Below are 18,147 nucleotides of genomic sequence, written 5' to 3' on the forward strand. Positions count from 1 at the left end.
AGTTTACAAAGTATCTCTCTTCCTCTCTCTCTGACCCTCCCCCACTTGCACTTTCTTTCTCTTGCCCTAAAAAGAAGCATTTAAAAATTTAAAAATTTAATTTTAAAGATAAAAGGATTACTAGCAATCCTTATTTTAAAACTTTTTTTTTTTTTTTTTTTTTGGTCTTCCATGATTGCAAAGGAAAACAAAAGAAAGCAGAAAAAAAAAAAAAAAAAAAACAAGCAAAACCCAATATTTATATTGCTTTTTGATAGCATTTACTAAATATTTCTCCAATGTTATTATGTACTGGCACACATTATTATAGTCTAATGTAAGGAGGGTGTGTGCATCAGAGCAGTATAGAATAGCAAGGGGTCACAAACTTAATAAGCAAGTTTACAACTGAGTTTAAGTGGAAATTACATGTACTTAGCCTCACATTTAATGTTGTGGAGTTGTATGCTTCTGTCTGCTTATACATAGCTCACTCAGAGACTTCTGATTGGAATTTAATTGCAGGCAGTACCATTTCCTTTTTTGTAAAAAAAAAAAAAAAAGGAAAAAAAAAAAAGAAAAAATTGATGCCCACAATTTTTTAATTTATTTTTTAACTATCTCTGAGATATTCTTTCTCTAAAGATTTTATTTATTTATTTATTGAGAAAGAGAGTGAGCGAGAGCGAGAGCACAAGCCAGGGGAGAGGTGGAGGAAGGAGGAGGAAGCAGACCCCCCGCTGAGCAGGGGGCACTGTGCGGGGCTCCAGCCCAGGACCCTGAGATCATGACCTGAGCCGAAAACAGATGCTTAACTGACTGAGCCCACCAGGTGACCCCACCCTCACAATTTAAAAAAAAAAAAAATAATTCTCTTACCTTAACATGCATGCACCTCCCACTCTGGCATAATTTCTTCTCTGTGGGTTTTTAGCATATTTAGATACATTGAATATGATTATATGCTTGTTTATCTCCATTATGTGCTATTTCATAGCTTGAAGGGGTTCCTGCAGACTTGATGTACAGAAGATTTCAGTCACATCCAGGGGTCCACACGTACCTCATCTTCAGTGTATTTTATTTTGTTCCTATCATATTGTGTATCCCAGTGTCTTTCAACTTTCTCTTTCTTTAAAGTATGATATCTTTTAATTTAAAGGGAATTTTGATGAACCTTCATTATGTGAAACCTCTGCCGGTAGCCTTTTTTTCCCTCCCAATACCACCATGTTCCCTTAGTTTCTTGCTTGAAAACATGCATCTGAACTGTGACGTACTAGTGAGTATATCTCTATTTTAATGAAAATACCACAAGAGCAAGAATAATATTTTAAGCAAATTTATATCAAAATAACTTACATTAAAACATTATTAAAATAGGTTAAAAATGTGGACGATAAATACTCCAAAGAATAACAGCATGATTGTTCAAATTTAGTCATGTGATATGGAGTGAGGTAGGGACTGGGACAAGCTGTTTATGTTACATCCTGCTTAAACAGTTCCTCACTTACTCACACTAGAGCCCTGACAAAGAACTTAAGTCACAGCCCAGAGGAAGTACAGGAATGTAAGTAAAGAGAGCAGAAGCATTTCTAGTAAGTTACTGTCACAATTAAAAAAACAAACAAGCAAGCAAACAAACAAACAAAATACCACAAGGTGCTTAATTTTGGGGAACTATTCCCAGGTAACATCAATACATTGAATTATTAAAACTTCATTTATCCTACCCAAAAACTCTTGAAGGAAATGTCAGTTTTATATATGAGAATAAAGACTTTCACATAACCTACACATTTTTCTCAAATTAACCTTTTGTATATATTATAAATTAAATACAGCAGAAACTGTACTCTTGGTATGCTTCACCATAAAAATAATTCCCACTGTGATCTGTTATGCTTTTCTTATTCATACACCTGTCAGATACCTGTCAAGTATGTCAACTTTCTAGTCAATTTCACCTGTTGGCATATCTTTCCTAAGACTATGTTTTGAGAAGTGGGTTTTATGCATCTGGGTAGTTTGTGGCTTTAAATTTTTATTACATAATTGACATATGTATAAGGTCATATGAGTGATGTATTTTATAAATGCTATTTTGCAATTGTGCCATATAAATGATAGAATATTTAAAGAATAGAAAAATGATCACCAATGTTTTTAATCCCTAAAGTTTTAACTTTATTATTTTTGCTTTAATATCCATATTGATCAATCTATCAGCTATCTATTTAACTATCATGTATCATCTCTCTATCAATTATCTAACTATATCATCAGAGTGTCTTAACTCTCTTACTGTTGTTATTCCTGGCTGGATATTGTTATGGCCTAAATATTGGATATAATAAGATATATAGCGGCTTAACAGGTGTTTAACCATTAGAAGTCAGGAGCATTCCAGCTCTCAGCTGTGACAACCAAAATATCTCTAGACATTGGAAAATATTCTTTATGGAGTAAAATGGGTCCAGTTGAGAACTGCCTATCTATTTCCATTTCTCTTTCTTTCTCCACATAAGACAGTAGTCTTTGTGGGGGATGGGTTTGTTTTCCAATATCATAAATTGGAAAGTTTGGATGTATATTATTTATTCTAATTTGCCATACTAAAACATCCCCCAGGAGTTAATGCATGAAATCTATTGACTATGATAATGTCTTTATCCAGAATAGATGTTCCAATAAACCTGGATGGAAAAACACAATTGGACAGTGCTGAATGAATTTATTCTCATGGGAATCACACACCGTCCTGACTTGCAGTTTCCATTATTTGGGCTGTTCCTCATCATCTATTTGATCTCAGTGGTGGGCAACCTGGGCATGATCATCCTCACCAAGGTGGATTCCAGGCTCCAAACACCCATGTACTTCTTCCTCAAACACCTGGCTTTTACTGATCTTGGTTATTCAACAGCTGTGGGTCCCAAAATGTTAGTAAATTTTGTTGTGGATCAAAATACAATCTCTTACTGTTTTTGTGCTGTACAACTAGCTTTCTTTCTTGTATTCATCATTAGTGAGCTGTTCATTCTCTCAGCAATGTCCTATGACCGCTATGTGGCCATCTGTAACCCTCTGCTCTACCCTGTCATCATGTCCCAAAGGGTATGTTACATACTGGTGGCAGTCCCCTACCTCTACAGCACATTTGTGTCTCTTCTAGTCACCATCAAGATTTTTAGTTCATTCTTCTGTGGCTACAATGTCATCAGTCATTTCTACTGTGACAGTCTCCCCTTGTTATCTTTGCTCTGCTCAAATACACATGAAATTGAATTGATTATTCTGATCTTAGCAGGCTTTAATTTGATTTTCTCCCTTCTGATAGTTCTTGTGTCTTACCTGCTGATCCTGGTAGCTATCATCAGGATGAACTCAGCTGAGGGTAGGCACAAGGCATTTTCCACCTGTGGGTCCCACCTGACAGTGGCCACAGTGTTCTATGGGACTTTGATATTTATGTATGTGCAACCCGAGTCCAGTCATTCTTTTGACACTGATAAAGTGGCATCAATATTTTACACTCTCATTATCCCCATGCTGAATCCTTTGATCTATAGCTTGAGGAACAAGGATGTAAAATATGCAAGACAAGCAATGTGGAAAAAACTCTGCAATTTTTTTTCTTAAATTTTATATATGATACAGTCTCCTTAAATTAGTTTATGGGCTTCAAAATTTGTTCTGTATGTCTCTATCAGTAATAATAAATACAAATGAGTTCAACAAACATGAAGAGGTTCTAAGTGCCAGTCACAATTCTATGTGCTACAAATATATTAGTAAACAAAACAGAAAAACTTGCTTTTCTTGAGGGGAAGAGATAAATTATAACTATAATAATTAGGTACAATTTATAGTACAGTTGAATTGGTCAAGACATCATAGACCATAAGAGCAAGTAAGAGAGTGGGCATGCCATGGGAGATGAGGAAGAATGGAAGGCACTAAAAGGGAGATCAGATGATTCTGGTGTTATTCTCAATTACTAGACTAAATCTCCCAGTGTCTGTGTGAGTGACTGTGCATAGGCATGTGTGTTTGTGTAAGTTCATTCTCTTTTAGCCTTTACACTCGTCTTTTTAAAAAAACATATGTATGTATTTATTCATTTACTTGAGAGAGAGAGATAGAGAGAATGTGCTCACGAATGGGGAGGGGAGTAGGGAGAAGAGGAAGCAGACTCCCTGCTGAGCAAGGGGACCCATGGGGCACTTGATCCCTGGACCATGGGATCATGACCTGAGCTGAAGGCAGACACTTAATGGCTGAGCCACCCAGCCACCTGTCTTTATACTCTTTTTATGGCATGTGTTGAAATCACACTTACTGTGGTTTCAAGGAGATTCAGTGTAGCACGATGATTGGAAGTCCTCAGTCATGTGAATTTGCTCAAAGGCTCCAGTTCCATGTGTGGGATCTCAGGGTCCTGCTCTCCTCATCAGTGCATTTGCTTAGGAGCCCTAGAAAATCTATTAACTCAACATAATTAGCAACTCAGTTATTCACAATATCAGTGTGACATGTCATTTGTCTTAATCAGCCCATTTCTTTATACCAGTGGATATACAAATTAAGATAAATTTTCTTAGGGCACCTGGGTGGCTCAGAGGGTGAAAGCCTCTGCCTTTGGCTCAGGTCATGATCTCAGGGTCCTGGGATTGAGCCTCGCATGGGGCTCTCGGCTCAGCGAGGACCCTGCTTCCCCCCTCTCTGTCTCGGCGCCTCTCTGTCTGTTTGTGATCTCTCTGTCAAATAAATAAATAAAATCTTTAAAAACATAAATTTTCTTGATTAGAGTTAGCAGTACTCCATTACATACTTTAAAGTTCCTAAGACAGTAAATCTTAAATGTCCTCACCACAAAAAAAAAAAAAAAGATGCCACTTATGTAACATGATGGAGACATTAGTTAATGCTAAACTGTAATCATATTGTAGCACATAAGTGTATCAAATCAACACATCATATACCTTACATTTGCTATATGTCATTTATACCTCAATAAAGTTGGAGAAAAAAAAGATAAATTTCTTGAGGTATCCCATAGAAGCTTCCAATTTTCGATGCTTGATTTTACGTTGTATTGGGATCTTGATTTCTAACTATTTATTTTTGTCTAATGGGATTTTACACGTTCTTCTCTGTGAAAAATAAGAATACGTATTTAAAATTAGCTTTCATAAGAGGTCTACTCTCTGTTAAATTAAGTTTTGTTGCTTTTTTCAGGGGATGATTTTCCTCAAAATTGGTTCATATAAATATGTAAAATATTTTTATTAGGGTCCATTGTTTTACTGCATTGATTTGATAATTCCTCATTAGGAAGCAAAAGGAGATAATCCAATAATTCGATCTATACTATACTTCTAGTGAAAATTTAGTAAGATATGAAACAATTTCCATTAGTATATGTTATATCTTCTGGAAAACGTCCTCCTAACCCTTCTAAATTTTTACTTTATTGCTTATTTTTAGCACATTTTGTCATCATTTACATCTCAGAGATACTAGAGTGTTTCATCTGTCCTCCATTATGGAATACAATTTTCCGTGCAATCAGTAAAATTTGAATAAAACTTATTCATTAGAATGAAAACACACTATATGTATATTTTTATGTGAAGAAAACTCTTACTAACACATTTATATAATTTTTTCATTATTGAGAGAAATATATACTGAGTATGAACTTTGCGAGTATCAATGTAAGAAAATATTTTGCTTTCTAGGAGCAAACACAAGTTTTTGGTGGCTGCTAAGATATTTGAAAAGGTCTAAACTAATATTTTGGTTATATATTTCCCCAAATTATCTTCAGTGAATAACTATGACTTTTGTAATAAAAGAAAATAAAAGGCTCAAATATCTGGATTTGAAAACATAAAATAACTCAACAAAATCCACTATCCCACTTCTAAAATAAATCTTGTTGTACCTTTCATCATCCCTCAAATGATAAACCAGAAAGAGAACAAAAGATATTGAGATCTACAAATTTTGATAATAAATTTTATTTTAAAAGTTAGTCTCTATTTCAATATTAAGTTATTTCAGAAAGTTTAATATTTTTCCATAAAATGGAAAAATTAAAAAAATAAAGAATTGGCACATAACTGAAATTTTTGTGTGAAATTATGAAGAATATTAGAATTTTATATATTATGCCATGATAATTCAGAAAGATTAACAAAATTTAAAATACAAAAAGTACAAAAAATTTAAATACACTAAGGGTGTCTATAAAAAAAAGTCCATGTTTTGCATTCCTGGGTGGTTCAGTAATTAAGTGTCTGCCTTTGGCTCAGGTCATGACCTCAGGGTCCTGGGATCTAGTCCCATGTCAGACTCCCTGCTCAATGGGAAGCCTACTTCTTCCTCTCCCACTGCCCCTTCTTGTGTTCCCTCTCTTGCTATCTGGCTCTCTGTCAAATAAATAAATAAAATCTTAAAAAAAAAATCTATGTTTTAGTTTAGGAAACTAAGAAGGGTACATAGTACATTTTTATGTATATGGACACTAAGAAACACTGTATGAAAAAAATCCAAGATGAAATTAATCTCAATATGGAAATACATATGAAAAATAACTCTCACTAATCTAAAATCATGCCTGAGAGTCTTAATTGGGGAATTCTAAGTGCTTAGGGAAAATGAAGTAACCAATTATATATTTTCTTCTAGAAAATTGAAATGAAGCTCAATTTTCTTTAAGGAACACTTTCCCCTGATATCAAAAGCAAAAGCATCCTAAGACAAGAAAAGAACAGAGCAGTATCAGTCAGGATCACTTATGCAATAATTGTAATAAGAGCTTTAGCAAAAGGAATCTAGCAGTATGTCAAGACAGTAAGGCACCATATTAGGCTAATTCCAGAAATGTACAGATGATTTAACACTTAAAAATAAAATCACCATATTAAAAAATTAGAAAGATTAAAAAATAAGGGGAGGGGGGACCTGGGTGGCTCAGTCATTTAAGCATCTGCCTTCTGTTCAGGTTATGATATCAGGGTCCTGGAATCAAGAACCCCGTCAGACTCCCCACTCAGCTTTTCCCTTTCCCTCTGCCCCTCCCCACTTTCATGTTCCTATGCTCTCTCTCTCTCAAGTAAACAAATAAAATCTTAAAAAAAAAAAAGAAAGAAAGAAAAGAAACAGAAAAAATTTTTTTCATTAAAAAAATGCAATGAAATTTGAAAAAAAAATTCAAAACATTTAATAGTTTCAAAATCCAGTAAAAGTAAAAACTTTGACCATACTAGCATTAAATGAAATGTCAATATCTATTAAAAACAAAAACTTTACTTAAAATGTAAATTTTTTTTTAAAAAAAGAATATATTTGAACACCTTAAAAAAAAAAAAAGCACAAAAACTTTGGCCATGCTAGTATTAAATGGGATTTCCTAAAACTGAAAAAGAGCATTGATGAAAACCTACAGTGAATATCATATACCATATATTTTTTTTTTTAATAAAGATTTATTTATTTATTTATTTGACAGAGAAATCACAAGTAGTCGGAGAGGCAGGCAGAGAGAGAGAGAGAGGGAAGCAGGCTCCCTGCTGAGCAGAGAGCCCGATGTGGGACTCGATCCCAGGACCCTGAGATCATGACCTGAGCCGAAGGCAGCGGCTTAACCCACTGAGCCACCCAGGCGCCCTATCATATACCATATTTAAAAAATGAAATACATTACCATCAGATCAGGAACAAGGCAAGGAGGACAATTCTTTCTGATTCTATTCCACATTGTGCTGAAGTTAGTATTCGATGCAATATGGCAAGGAAAAAAAAAATAATAGAAAATGTCCAGATTGAAAAGGAGATAGTAAAACTGTGTTTATTGATAGACTGACAAGATGGTGAAGGCAGAAATCCATTGGAATCTTTCGAAAACAATTACTGAATTGAAAAGTGAATTTAATGTCATTTCAAAAAGAGGACCAGTACACAAAATAATGTTTAACTCTATAAATAACCAAGGAAAAATTAGAAATGGAATGTGTATTTATGTTTGAAAGAGAGAGGAGAGGGGAGAGAGAAAGAATCTCAAGCAGATCCGATGCTGATTCTGGAGCCCAGCACAAAGCTCACTATCACAATGCTGAGATCACAACCTGAGCCAAAATTAGAAGTCAGATGTTTAACCAACTAAACCACCCAGACACCCCTAGAAATGGAATTTTAAATATCTGCTACAAATGTATCAAAACTGTAAAATACTTAAATATGAGAAATGCATGTATAGAACGTTAAGAAATTTTGCTATAAGGGACGCCTGGGTGGCTCAGTTGGTTAAGCGGCTGCCTTCGGCTCAGGTCGTGATCCCAGCATCCTGGGATCGAGTCCCACATCGGGCTCCTTGCTCCGCAGGGAGCCTGCTTCTCCCTCTTCCACTCTGTCTGCCTGTGTGCTCGCTCGCTCTCTCTCTGTCTCTGACAAATAAAATCTTTAAAAAAAAAAAAAGAAGAAATTTTGCTATAAGACACTAAGAAAGATGTAAATAAGTGAGAAATATACCATATTTGTTTCTGAAAGATTCAATATTGTTAAAATATCAAACATCCTCAAATGTACCTATAGATTCAATGCAACTCGAATAGAAATCCAAGCAGGCATTATTTTTTGGTAGGAATTGGGAAGCTGAAACTAAAATACAGAGAGAAATGCAAAGAGCTAGAATAGCTGAATAAACTTGCAAAGAGAAATGCAGTTGGAATACAAACACTGGAAAATACTAATGGATCTCAAGCTCTACTCCAAAGCTACAGTGTTAAAAGGGTGTGGCACTGGTATAAAAATCGAGAAACAGATCAATGAAACAAAATTGGTAGATCAGAAAGTTACCCACAGATGTATGAATAATACATTTTCTACATGGCAAAAGAAAAAGGTCTTTTGTTGAAAAAGGCTAGACCTTTCAACAAATGATGATGGGCTAATTAGATGCATATATATAAAATATTGAACGTCAGACGGTAACTCATATAAAGATTCACCAACAAAGGATCATAGATGTAAATGTAATACCTAAAAATCTAAACATTTCAGGAGAAACCATAGTAGAAAATATTCATGATCTCGGGTTCTGCAAAGATTTATTTAATACAATAACCAGAATAAAACCAATAAGACAAAATTTTGATACATTGCACAACACCAAAATGATATATTTCAAAAGATACCTTCAAAAGATATATATCTTCAAAAGATGTATTTATCTTTTGTATAAATATATATTTATATTTTTATATTTGATATATGTATATCAAAATATATGTATATATATCTTCAAAAATACTCTTAAGAAGGTTTAAAACCAATTTATGCTCTGGAAGACAACAGTTTCAAATAATGTATTTCATAAAGGGCTAATTCCACAATATACACAGAGTCTCAAAACTCTATGATAATGACAGATCTCTAGAATGGGCAAAGCATTTGGAAAGAACTTCACCAAACAACACATAAAGATGGCAAATATGCATATAAAAAGTTGCTCAGTATCCTTGTCAATGAAATTCAATCTAATGAACTCCATTTTAATGGAATTTAATGAAATTTAATGAAACTTCAATTTAATGAAATTCAATAAATCTATTAGAACACCTAGATGTTGGTAAGGGTATGGAAGAACAGGAACTTTCATGAGATTTATATCCAAATGTCCATAGCAACTGAAAGAATTCAGATTGTATCACTCCCAAATTTGCTGCTTTGGTATATAGATTACTTTGAGCCAAAGACACTGAAAACACTGGAAGTGCAAAGAAGGCACTCTGAATTCTCCTTTTCTCTCTGAAAGCAGGAAATGAAATTACCATCTTAAAGATGCCCTCCTTAATATAGAAGGAAAAAAAATAATAATTCTCATCACCAGAGACAGAAACCCAGAAGCCAAGAGAAACCTATACAAACAGAGTTTGTTAAAATAACTCTCAGGGTGCCCGGGTGGCTCAGTGGTTAAGCATCCATCTTCAGCTCAGGTCATGATGCTGGGGCTCTGGGATGCTTCCAGTCCCACATTGAGCTCCCTGCTCAGTGGGGAGCCTGTTTCTCCCTCTCTTGCTCCCCCTGCTCCTGCACTCTCTCCTGCTCTTTCTCACTTCAAATAAATAAATAAAATCTTAAGGAAAGATAACTCTTATCTGCCTTCAGTCTCCCCAAAATGTAAGTTACTTTTCTATAATTGCAGGTCTTTGTTCAACCTCGTATATAAGCACTTAGGCTGAGCCAGTTCTTGGGTCTTCTTTCTTCTTGTGACAACTCCCTCATACAAGTAAAAAATTACTAAATAAAATCTGTATGCATTGATCCTATTAATCTCTTGCATCCGTTTAAATCTCAGGGCTAGGAGGAAACGTTAAGGTGATAAAGGAGGATTTTATTTTTCTTCCCCCTACAGTTTTAGTGACGTTTTATTTGTGATGGCTCCAAACCAGAAACAAACCAAATGTTCACCTATTTGTGAATGGACTGTAGGCTATCCAAGCAAGGGAATGCCTCTCGAAATAAAAAGTAATGAAGGATTGGATTGGCACATCCAAAAATGGGGATAATCTCAAACTAATTCTGCCCAACAAAGGATGCCAAAACAAAAAGACTACATAATTTATGATGACATTATAATAAAAGAAACCTACAAATTTGCAATCATCTATATTTATACAAAACAGATCAAATAGGAATTCCCAGAAAGTGCAAGAAAAGAACATAAAATATATACAATGTGGAAAGAAAAAAATGATACCAACCCAATTAGGTCAATGACATGTTATCTAATAGAAAATTTCCACAAATCTGAAAAACGAAAGTCTAAAAGAAAACTATGAGTCCACCAAGGATCCATGATACATGAATAATGAATAAATATCATTCTATATATACATATAGAAATGAAATAAAAAATAAAACATTCACAGCCCCCCACATGCAATGAACTATGCAAGTAGAAACAAGCAAATCATGTACAGGATCTATCTACAGAAAAGTACAAAATAGTGATTCAAGAAATCAAAAAAGATCTGAACAAATCAGTAGACATATTAAGATTATGGATTTAAAGACAATACATTAAAATATTAACTCTTTATAAACTGATCTGTAGGTTAAATGCAAACCCAGTAAGACTTTGCTAAAGGCAACTTTACACTGAAATTTGTGTGCAAGTTCAAGAAACTAGCAGAGATTAAACACATTTTAACGTGTAGCATAAGGAGGAAGAAAACCATCCACTCCATGTTGAGATTTACTATGTAGACATATAATGGAGACTACATGGCATTGGTGGAGATACAAACACATGAATCAACATCAAGTAGACAGAAATAGACCTTTCGAATTAGTTCAACTAATTTTTCCAAAAGATGGAAAGATAATTCAAGAAAAGGAGAATAACCTTTAAAATAAATGGTGTTATCACTTCTCAGCCTTTTGGCTAAGATCAAGCATAAAAAAATGATGTTGTGGTGCCTGGGTGTCTGTCTTGTGAGCAACCAATTCTTGATTTCAGCTCAGGTCATGATCTAAGGATCCTAAGATCAAGCCCCCTGATGTTCTCCATGCTCTGCATGGAATCTGCTTGTGATTTTCTCTCTCCCTCAGCTCCTCCCCCTACTTGCACTTTCTAAATAAATAAATAAACAAGCAAACAAAATCTTCTAAAAAAATAGTGGTATTGTAATTGGGAGTACAGAAGTAAAAATATACAAACAAATAATGTTAGCTTAACTTTTATACAAAGATTGAATAACAACTTAAGTGTAAATTGGCAAACTATAATAAACTCAGATTAAAATATAGGGGAAAGCCTATATTCAACACCTTGGGTTAGTGAAGAGTTTAGTGACATGATGTAAGGGGTGTCTGAGTGGCTTACTAGGTTAAACGTCTGCCTTCAGCTCAGGCCACCATCCTGGGTTCTGGATCCAGCCCCACGTTTGGCTATCATCTCAGTGCTGGGGGGTAGATCCTGCTTCTCTCTCTTACCCTGCTTGTGTTCTCTCTCTCTCTCTCTCTCTCTCTGTCAAATAAATGAATAAAATGTGAAAAAAAAAAGTGAAAGAGACATGACATAAAAAGCATAATCTATGAAAGTAAATACTGATAAACTGGACTTGATCCAAATTAAAACAACCTACCAATCACACTCCTGGATATTTATCCTAAAGGAATGAAAAATTATATTCATACGATCATCTTTAAGTGAATGTTTATAGATGTTTTACTCATCATAGTTGAAAACTAGAAAGAACCCAAATGCCTTTCAGTGAGTAAATGGTTATAGAAATTCTGTCATCTATATCATGGAATACTACTCAGCAACAATGAAGGAACAAATGATTTATTTACACAAAACACAAGGGAATCTCAAGAGGATTCTGTTGAATGAAAAAAAAAAGTCCAATCTCAAAAGATTACAAATGGTATATTATTTATAAAACACTCTTTAAATGACAAAAATACAGTGATGGAAACAAGATTAGTGATCACCAGGAGTTAGGAACAGTGGCAGAGGCAGAGGCAGTGGGCGTTGCTATAAAGGGGCGCAGGATAGGACTTTCTGGCAAGGGAATAGATCTGTTTTGGAGGGGGGAAGGGTGCACAGAATGGAATCACTGAAATGGTGCAATATGCAGTAAAAGAAAAAATTAAATAAAATAAAATAAAAGAGAAGTGGTGAACAGAGAGATGGAAACTCAGATGGAAATGAGAATTAACAGTAACTACTTTCTGTCCCTGAAAGAAAAGTGGAAACAACTTGAGCAACAAATCCAGATAGTAGCAACTCATATTTTCACAGTGTATTATTTTACCTCCCTAAAAACTTTAAGATAATGTGACAGGACAGTATTTAAAGTCTTCTACCCTGTGCCATTCAAGGACCACCATGGAAATGCAGATTCAAAGCAAAAAGCAAGATCTGGAGGAAAAAAAAAAAAAGACTAGTAAGTAAAAATTTTCTCTCATAATTAAAAGGACAACATTCAAACATTTCCTTATCCTTTGAAATACATTAGGGATAGTCAACAAATTGCTTGAAATCTCCTCAGGGAGAGTCTCAAAAGGTTAAAAAGAAATCCATAAATTGTTCTCACTATGCTGTGTAAGAAACACATGAGGGAGTCAAGACAGAGGCTTCACTGCAGGTAAAATGACAGAATATTTCATGAGCTATCTTATGTTACCAACATCAACAATGATCAAGTGATATAAGCAAAGTTATGCTTTAATTCAATAGCAAAACTCCAGCAAAAAGTTGGCATTTATAATTTCATTTTTGGGTTTTTGTTTTGTTTTGTTTTGCTTTACTTTGCTTTGCTTTCTACTACTCCATAATGCTGAGCAGGAAATGGACACCTATCCTTTTCTATTCACATAATTTTTCTGACTATTTTCAGCTGGATCTGCAGTCTAAATATTCAGAAAACATCTTTGAAGCAAAGTCATGCTATTGCTTGAAAACTATTTTTTATATAAATAATTTTATCTCCAACACAGGCCAAAATTGAGAGCCAATGAAACAGAACTAAAGAGATATCCATTTTTAAAAATTGGCAAAATTATGAAGCTGCCTGTATTCAGCCTTGCAGTTTGATATCTTTCCAAATTCTTAGTTATTTAGTTGCCCCAGGTTCTTTTTTGTGACCCTCTCAATATAATTTAAGATTTGATGGTTATTTAAATAAAAATATAAGTATGATTCTTTCCAGATTGCTTGATGAGACCAAAGGGGATTTCCACCTCACACTGAGATGTGAAAAGCATTATTTGGATATTAGCAGACTTTTAAGGACCCAGTTTATGGTGATGGTACAATGTACAGCACAGTCTTCAGTTTTAAGTAGGATCTGACAAGAATCAGATACAATTATTTCAAAGAATGTAGCTTTACAAAAATTACCATCGGTCTTCAACAAAGGTGTTAAAATATGAAACAGCAATTTGGTTCTTTCCCTAGAACTCTAAAGTTAAAGGAATTCATGTTTATCTTTCCTTAGCTTACAGGACAATTAGAACTTACCTAGTATGATTTATCTCAGCCTTTCATATTTGCAAAACAAAACAGACAAAAAACAGGGTTTATACCACTTCTTAATACATTTGCTGAAAACTGTTTTCTAAAATTACTAACAACTAATACATGTTTTCATCTTTCTGGTGTAAGAAAGGCACATGCATCAAGGCAGCGTAGGTAATCAGGAGGTCACAACATTAGAAGCAATATTTTAAGTAAATTAAATGCAAATTTTATGGAATCATTGTTACACTTAATGTTATAAAATTATATGTTTCTATTTCCTTGTAGAGCAGAGATTGCTGTGATTATGTAAAGCAACTATATTATAATGCCCCGTTATTTCATAATGTAAGTTTTCATCATTATAACCCACTACCATTTCTATTTCTTCTTTTTAAAATTTAATTAATTTATTTATCTATTTGTTTGTTTGTTTGTTTCCTTATTTATTTATTTTTGAGGGAAATCACATGAGTGGGGGAGGAGCAGGGAAAGAGGGACAGGCAGACTCCATGCCGAGCAGGGAGCCTGACTCTGGGCTTGATCCCAGAACCCTGAGTTCATGACCTCAGCCAAAACCAAGAGTCATGCTTTAACTGACTGAGCCACCCAGGTGCCCCTCTACTTCTTTTTTCTTAAGAAAGGAACCTGCTTGCAATATTTAAAACTTAACAATTATCTTAATCTGCTATCCAGTTATTACTGGTATTTCCTAATCTGTATATCATTAGGAATAGTCAGCCATATTTTTATATAATTATAATGTACATCTGTGCTATGTATTATAGTTTGGAGAAGTTCTTGTGGTTCTAAAGTATAGAGGAATTTAAAGTAATATCAAAAAATCCATGCAGATCTCATCTTTAGTCTATTTTATTTCACCTCTATAGTATCGTACAACATTATAACTTTATTCAGTTTTTAAAGTACAGTATCTCTTTATCCAAAGGGAGTTTTTAAATAAATTTTTATCATATGAAAACAATGCCAGGGTGGCTCAGTGGGTTAAAGCCTTTGCCTTCTGCTCAGGTCATGATCCCAGGGTCCTGGGATCGAGCTCTACATCAGGCTCTCTGCTCCGCGGGGAGCCTGCTTCCTCCTCCCTCTCTGCCTACTTGTGATATCTGTCCACCAAATAAATAAATAAGATCTAAAAAAAAAAAAAAAGAAGAAGAAGAAGAAGAAAAGGAAAAGAAAACAATGTCAGTGACTGCTCATTCAGCCATTTTTTTTTAAAGATTTTATTTATTTATTTGAGAGTAAGATTGAGAGAGTGAGCAGGAGTTACAGGAAGGCAGAGGGAGGGGGGATGAGGAGCCAGGAAGGGGGCCAAGAGTAAGGAAGTGGGGGCTCAATCCCAGGACCCTGAGATCATGGCCTGAGCCCAAGGCAGACACGTACCCACCCAGGTGTCCCTCATTCTCCTAATTTTCCCAGGTTTCCTCATTTTCTCCTAGGTTCTTGCATGATGAAATGTATTTGATTTGTCACATAAAAGTCACATACAATGTTATATCAAAATAAACTTATATTAGCATTTTGTTAAAATAGTTAAGATAATTCGAAGATAAATAATTAAAAGAAGAGCACCTTAATGGTTCAATTTTGTTACAGAAGTGGTCAGGGCAGTGCCTGAATTATGTCACATTTCATCTTACTTGACCTATTTCCTGTTCATCATCATAGCACAGACAAAGAAGATATTTCACAGTGCAGAAGAATTTACATACATACACATAAAGAAATCTGCTCTGAGCTAAGATATGGTCACCATTTAAAACACAAAAACAAAAAAACACTATGTAAGCACACTGGTTCATTTGATCTTCACTCATCCTTGTCAATAGCCCTACGTAGGAAGTTTTATTTTTTATAGGAGAATAAAGAGTTTTAAATATGTTAAATTATTGGCCCAAAGTGACCCTCAAAGAACACATGAACAAAGGTGTAACACAGACTATTCCAATATAAATATATCTTATATTTATGCAATAAAGACAATTCTTAACTACAATCTGTTATAGTTTTCTTATTTATTCACTTGTCTGATATCTGTCAAAAGTATCAATAGTTTCACCTATCAGCCTGTATCACCTGTGGGTGTAAAGGATTTTATAGGACTATGTGGTGAAGTAGTGGGTTCTGTACATTTTTTTGAATTTTAAATTATTGTTTGAAATCATTATATAATTGTATAATATAATTTATTATATACTGACATATGTATTAAGTCATACTATTAAATGCAATTTATAAACATCAATGTGCAGTTGCAATTAAATAAATGACTAATAGAAAACTTTATTTTTAATAGAAAACTTTATGGCACAATATAATTCATATGTTACACCCAAATTTTTAACAAAGTTTTGATTTTTTTAAATGTTTCATATGTACATATGTCTATATCTGTGTCTATATTTATATATCTATATGTGTCTCTATCTACTTATATATCTTTTTCTCCTTCTCTTTCTCCCTCTCTATTATCTATCAATACCATCTTGGTTTCTCAAACTTGCCACTATTCATATTTTGGGCAGGATATTGGATCTTGTAAGATGCTTAGAAATATACTATAATACATTATATTTTATTATATAACAGAAATATAATTGACCCTTAACTGTCATTAGCGAGTAGAACCCCACCTTCTGGTTGTGACAACTTAAATGTCTTCTGATAAAATATTATCTGGTTAGTAAAATCATTTCAGTTGGCAACCACTATCTGTGTTTATGTATATTAGTGTTCTTCCAAGAAGGGTTTATTTTCAAATATCTGAATTTGGAAAGTTTGAATGTATTTTTCATGCTAGTTTTGCACGCTAAAAATCACTCAGGTGATAATGCATGAAATCTATTGACCATGCTGATGTCTCTCTCCAGAATAGGTTTCCTGATAAGCCTGCATGGAAACTCAAAATCTTACGGTGCTCAATCAGTTCATTCTCATGGGGATCACAGACAAACCCGAGCTGCAGGCTCCATTATTTGGGCTGTTCCTCATCATCTATTTGGTCTCAGTGGTGGGCAACCTGGGCATGATCATCCTCACCAAGGTGGACTCCAGGCTCCAAACACCCATGTACTTCTTCCTCAGACACCTGGCTTTCACTGATCTTGGTTATTCAACAACTGTGGGTCCCAAAATGTTAGTCAATTTTGTTGTGGATCAAAATACAATTTCCTATTATTTTTGTGCTGTACAACTAGCTTTCTTTCTTGTGTTCATTGGTAGTGAGCTTTTTATTCTAACAGCAATGTCCTATGACCGCTATGTCGCCATCTGTAACCCTCTGCTCTACCCTGTCATCATGTCCCAAAGGTTGTGTTATGTGCTGGTGGCCATCCCCTACCTCTACAACACATTTGTTTCTCTCCTAGTCACCATAAATATTTTTAGTTTACCCTTCTGTGGCTACAATGTCATCAGTCATTTTTACTGTGATTGTGTCCCCTTGTTATCTTTGCTCTGTTCAAATACACAGAACACTGAAATGATAATTCAGGTCTTTGCTGGTTTTGATTTGATTTCATCCCTTCTGATAGTTCTTGTGTCTTACCTGCTGATCCTGGTAGCCATCATCAGGATGAACTCACCTGAGGGTAGGCACAAGGCATTTTCCACCTGTGGGTCCCACCTGACAGTGGCCACAGTGTTCTATGGGACTTTGATATTCATGTATGTGCAACCTGAGTCCATTCATTCTTCTGACACTGATAAAGTGACATCAATATTTTACACTCTCATTATCCCCATGTTGAATCCCTTGATCTATAGCTTGAGGAACAAGGATGTAAAATATGCAATACAAACAATGTGGAAAAAACTCTGCAATCTTTTTTCTTAAAGTTTATATATGATACAGTCCCCTTAAATTAGTTTATGGGCTTCAAAATTTGTTCTGTAGGTTTCTATAAGTAATAATAAATACAAGTGAGTTCAACAAACATGTAGAGGTTCTCTTCTAAGTTCCAGTCATAATTCTATGTGCTACAAATATACTAGTAAACACAACAGAAAAAATACTTGCTTTCCTTGAGGGGAGGAGATAAATTATAACTATAATAATTAGGTACAATTTATAGTACAGTTGAATTGGTCAAGACATCATTCCATAAGAG

At 34.5% G+C, this 18,147-nt stretch overlaps 2 protein-coding genes across 2 annotated transcripts; both read left to right on the forward strand.

The window, feature by feature from the left end:
* The first annotated feature begins 2,682 nt into the window (after positions 1–2,682).
* LOC116598958 (olfactory receptor 8K3-like) lies at positions 2,683–3,624 on the forward strand. Its single transcript, XM_032358502.1, has one exon. It carries the CDS (start codon positions 2,683–2,685, stop codon positions 3,622–3,624), a length of 942 nt encoding a protein of 313 aa, XP_032214393.1.
* A 13,307-nt stretch (positions 3,625–16,931) lies between these two features.
* On the forward strand, positions 16,932–17,873 carry LOC116598957 (olfactory receptor 8K3-like). Its single transcript, XM_032358501.1, has one exon. It carries the CDS (start codon positions 16,932–16,934, stop codon positions 17,871–17,873), a length of 942 nt encoding a protein of 313 aa, XP_032214392.1.
* Positions 17,874–18,147: the final 274 nt, after the last annotated feature.

The sequence above is a fragment of the Mustela erminea genome, chromosome 9, assembly GCF_009829155.1.
Source record: "Mustela erminea isolate mMusErm1 chromosome 9, mMusErm1.Pri, whole genome shotgun sequence".
Taxonomy (NCBI): Eukaryota; Metazoa; Chordata; class Mammalia; order Carnivora; family Mustelidae; genus Mustela; species Mustela erminea.

What these genes read in the sequence shown, in the direction of transcription:
- LOC116598958 (XM_032358502.1), top strand. Translation starts at nt 2,683, where the DNA reads ATGGAAAAACACAATTGGACAGTGCTGAATGAATTTATTCTCATGGGA.
- LOC116598957 (XM_032358501.1), top strand. Translation starts at nt 16,932, where the DNA reads ATGGAAACTCAAAATCTTACGGTGCTCAATCAGTTCATTCTCATGGGG.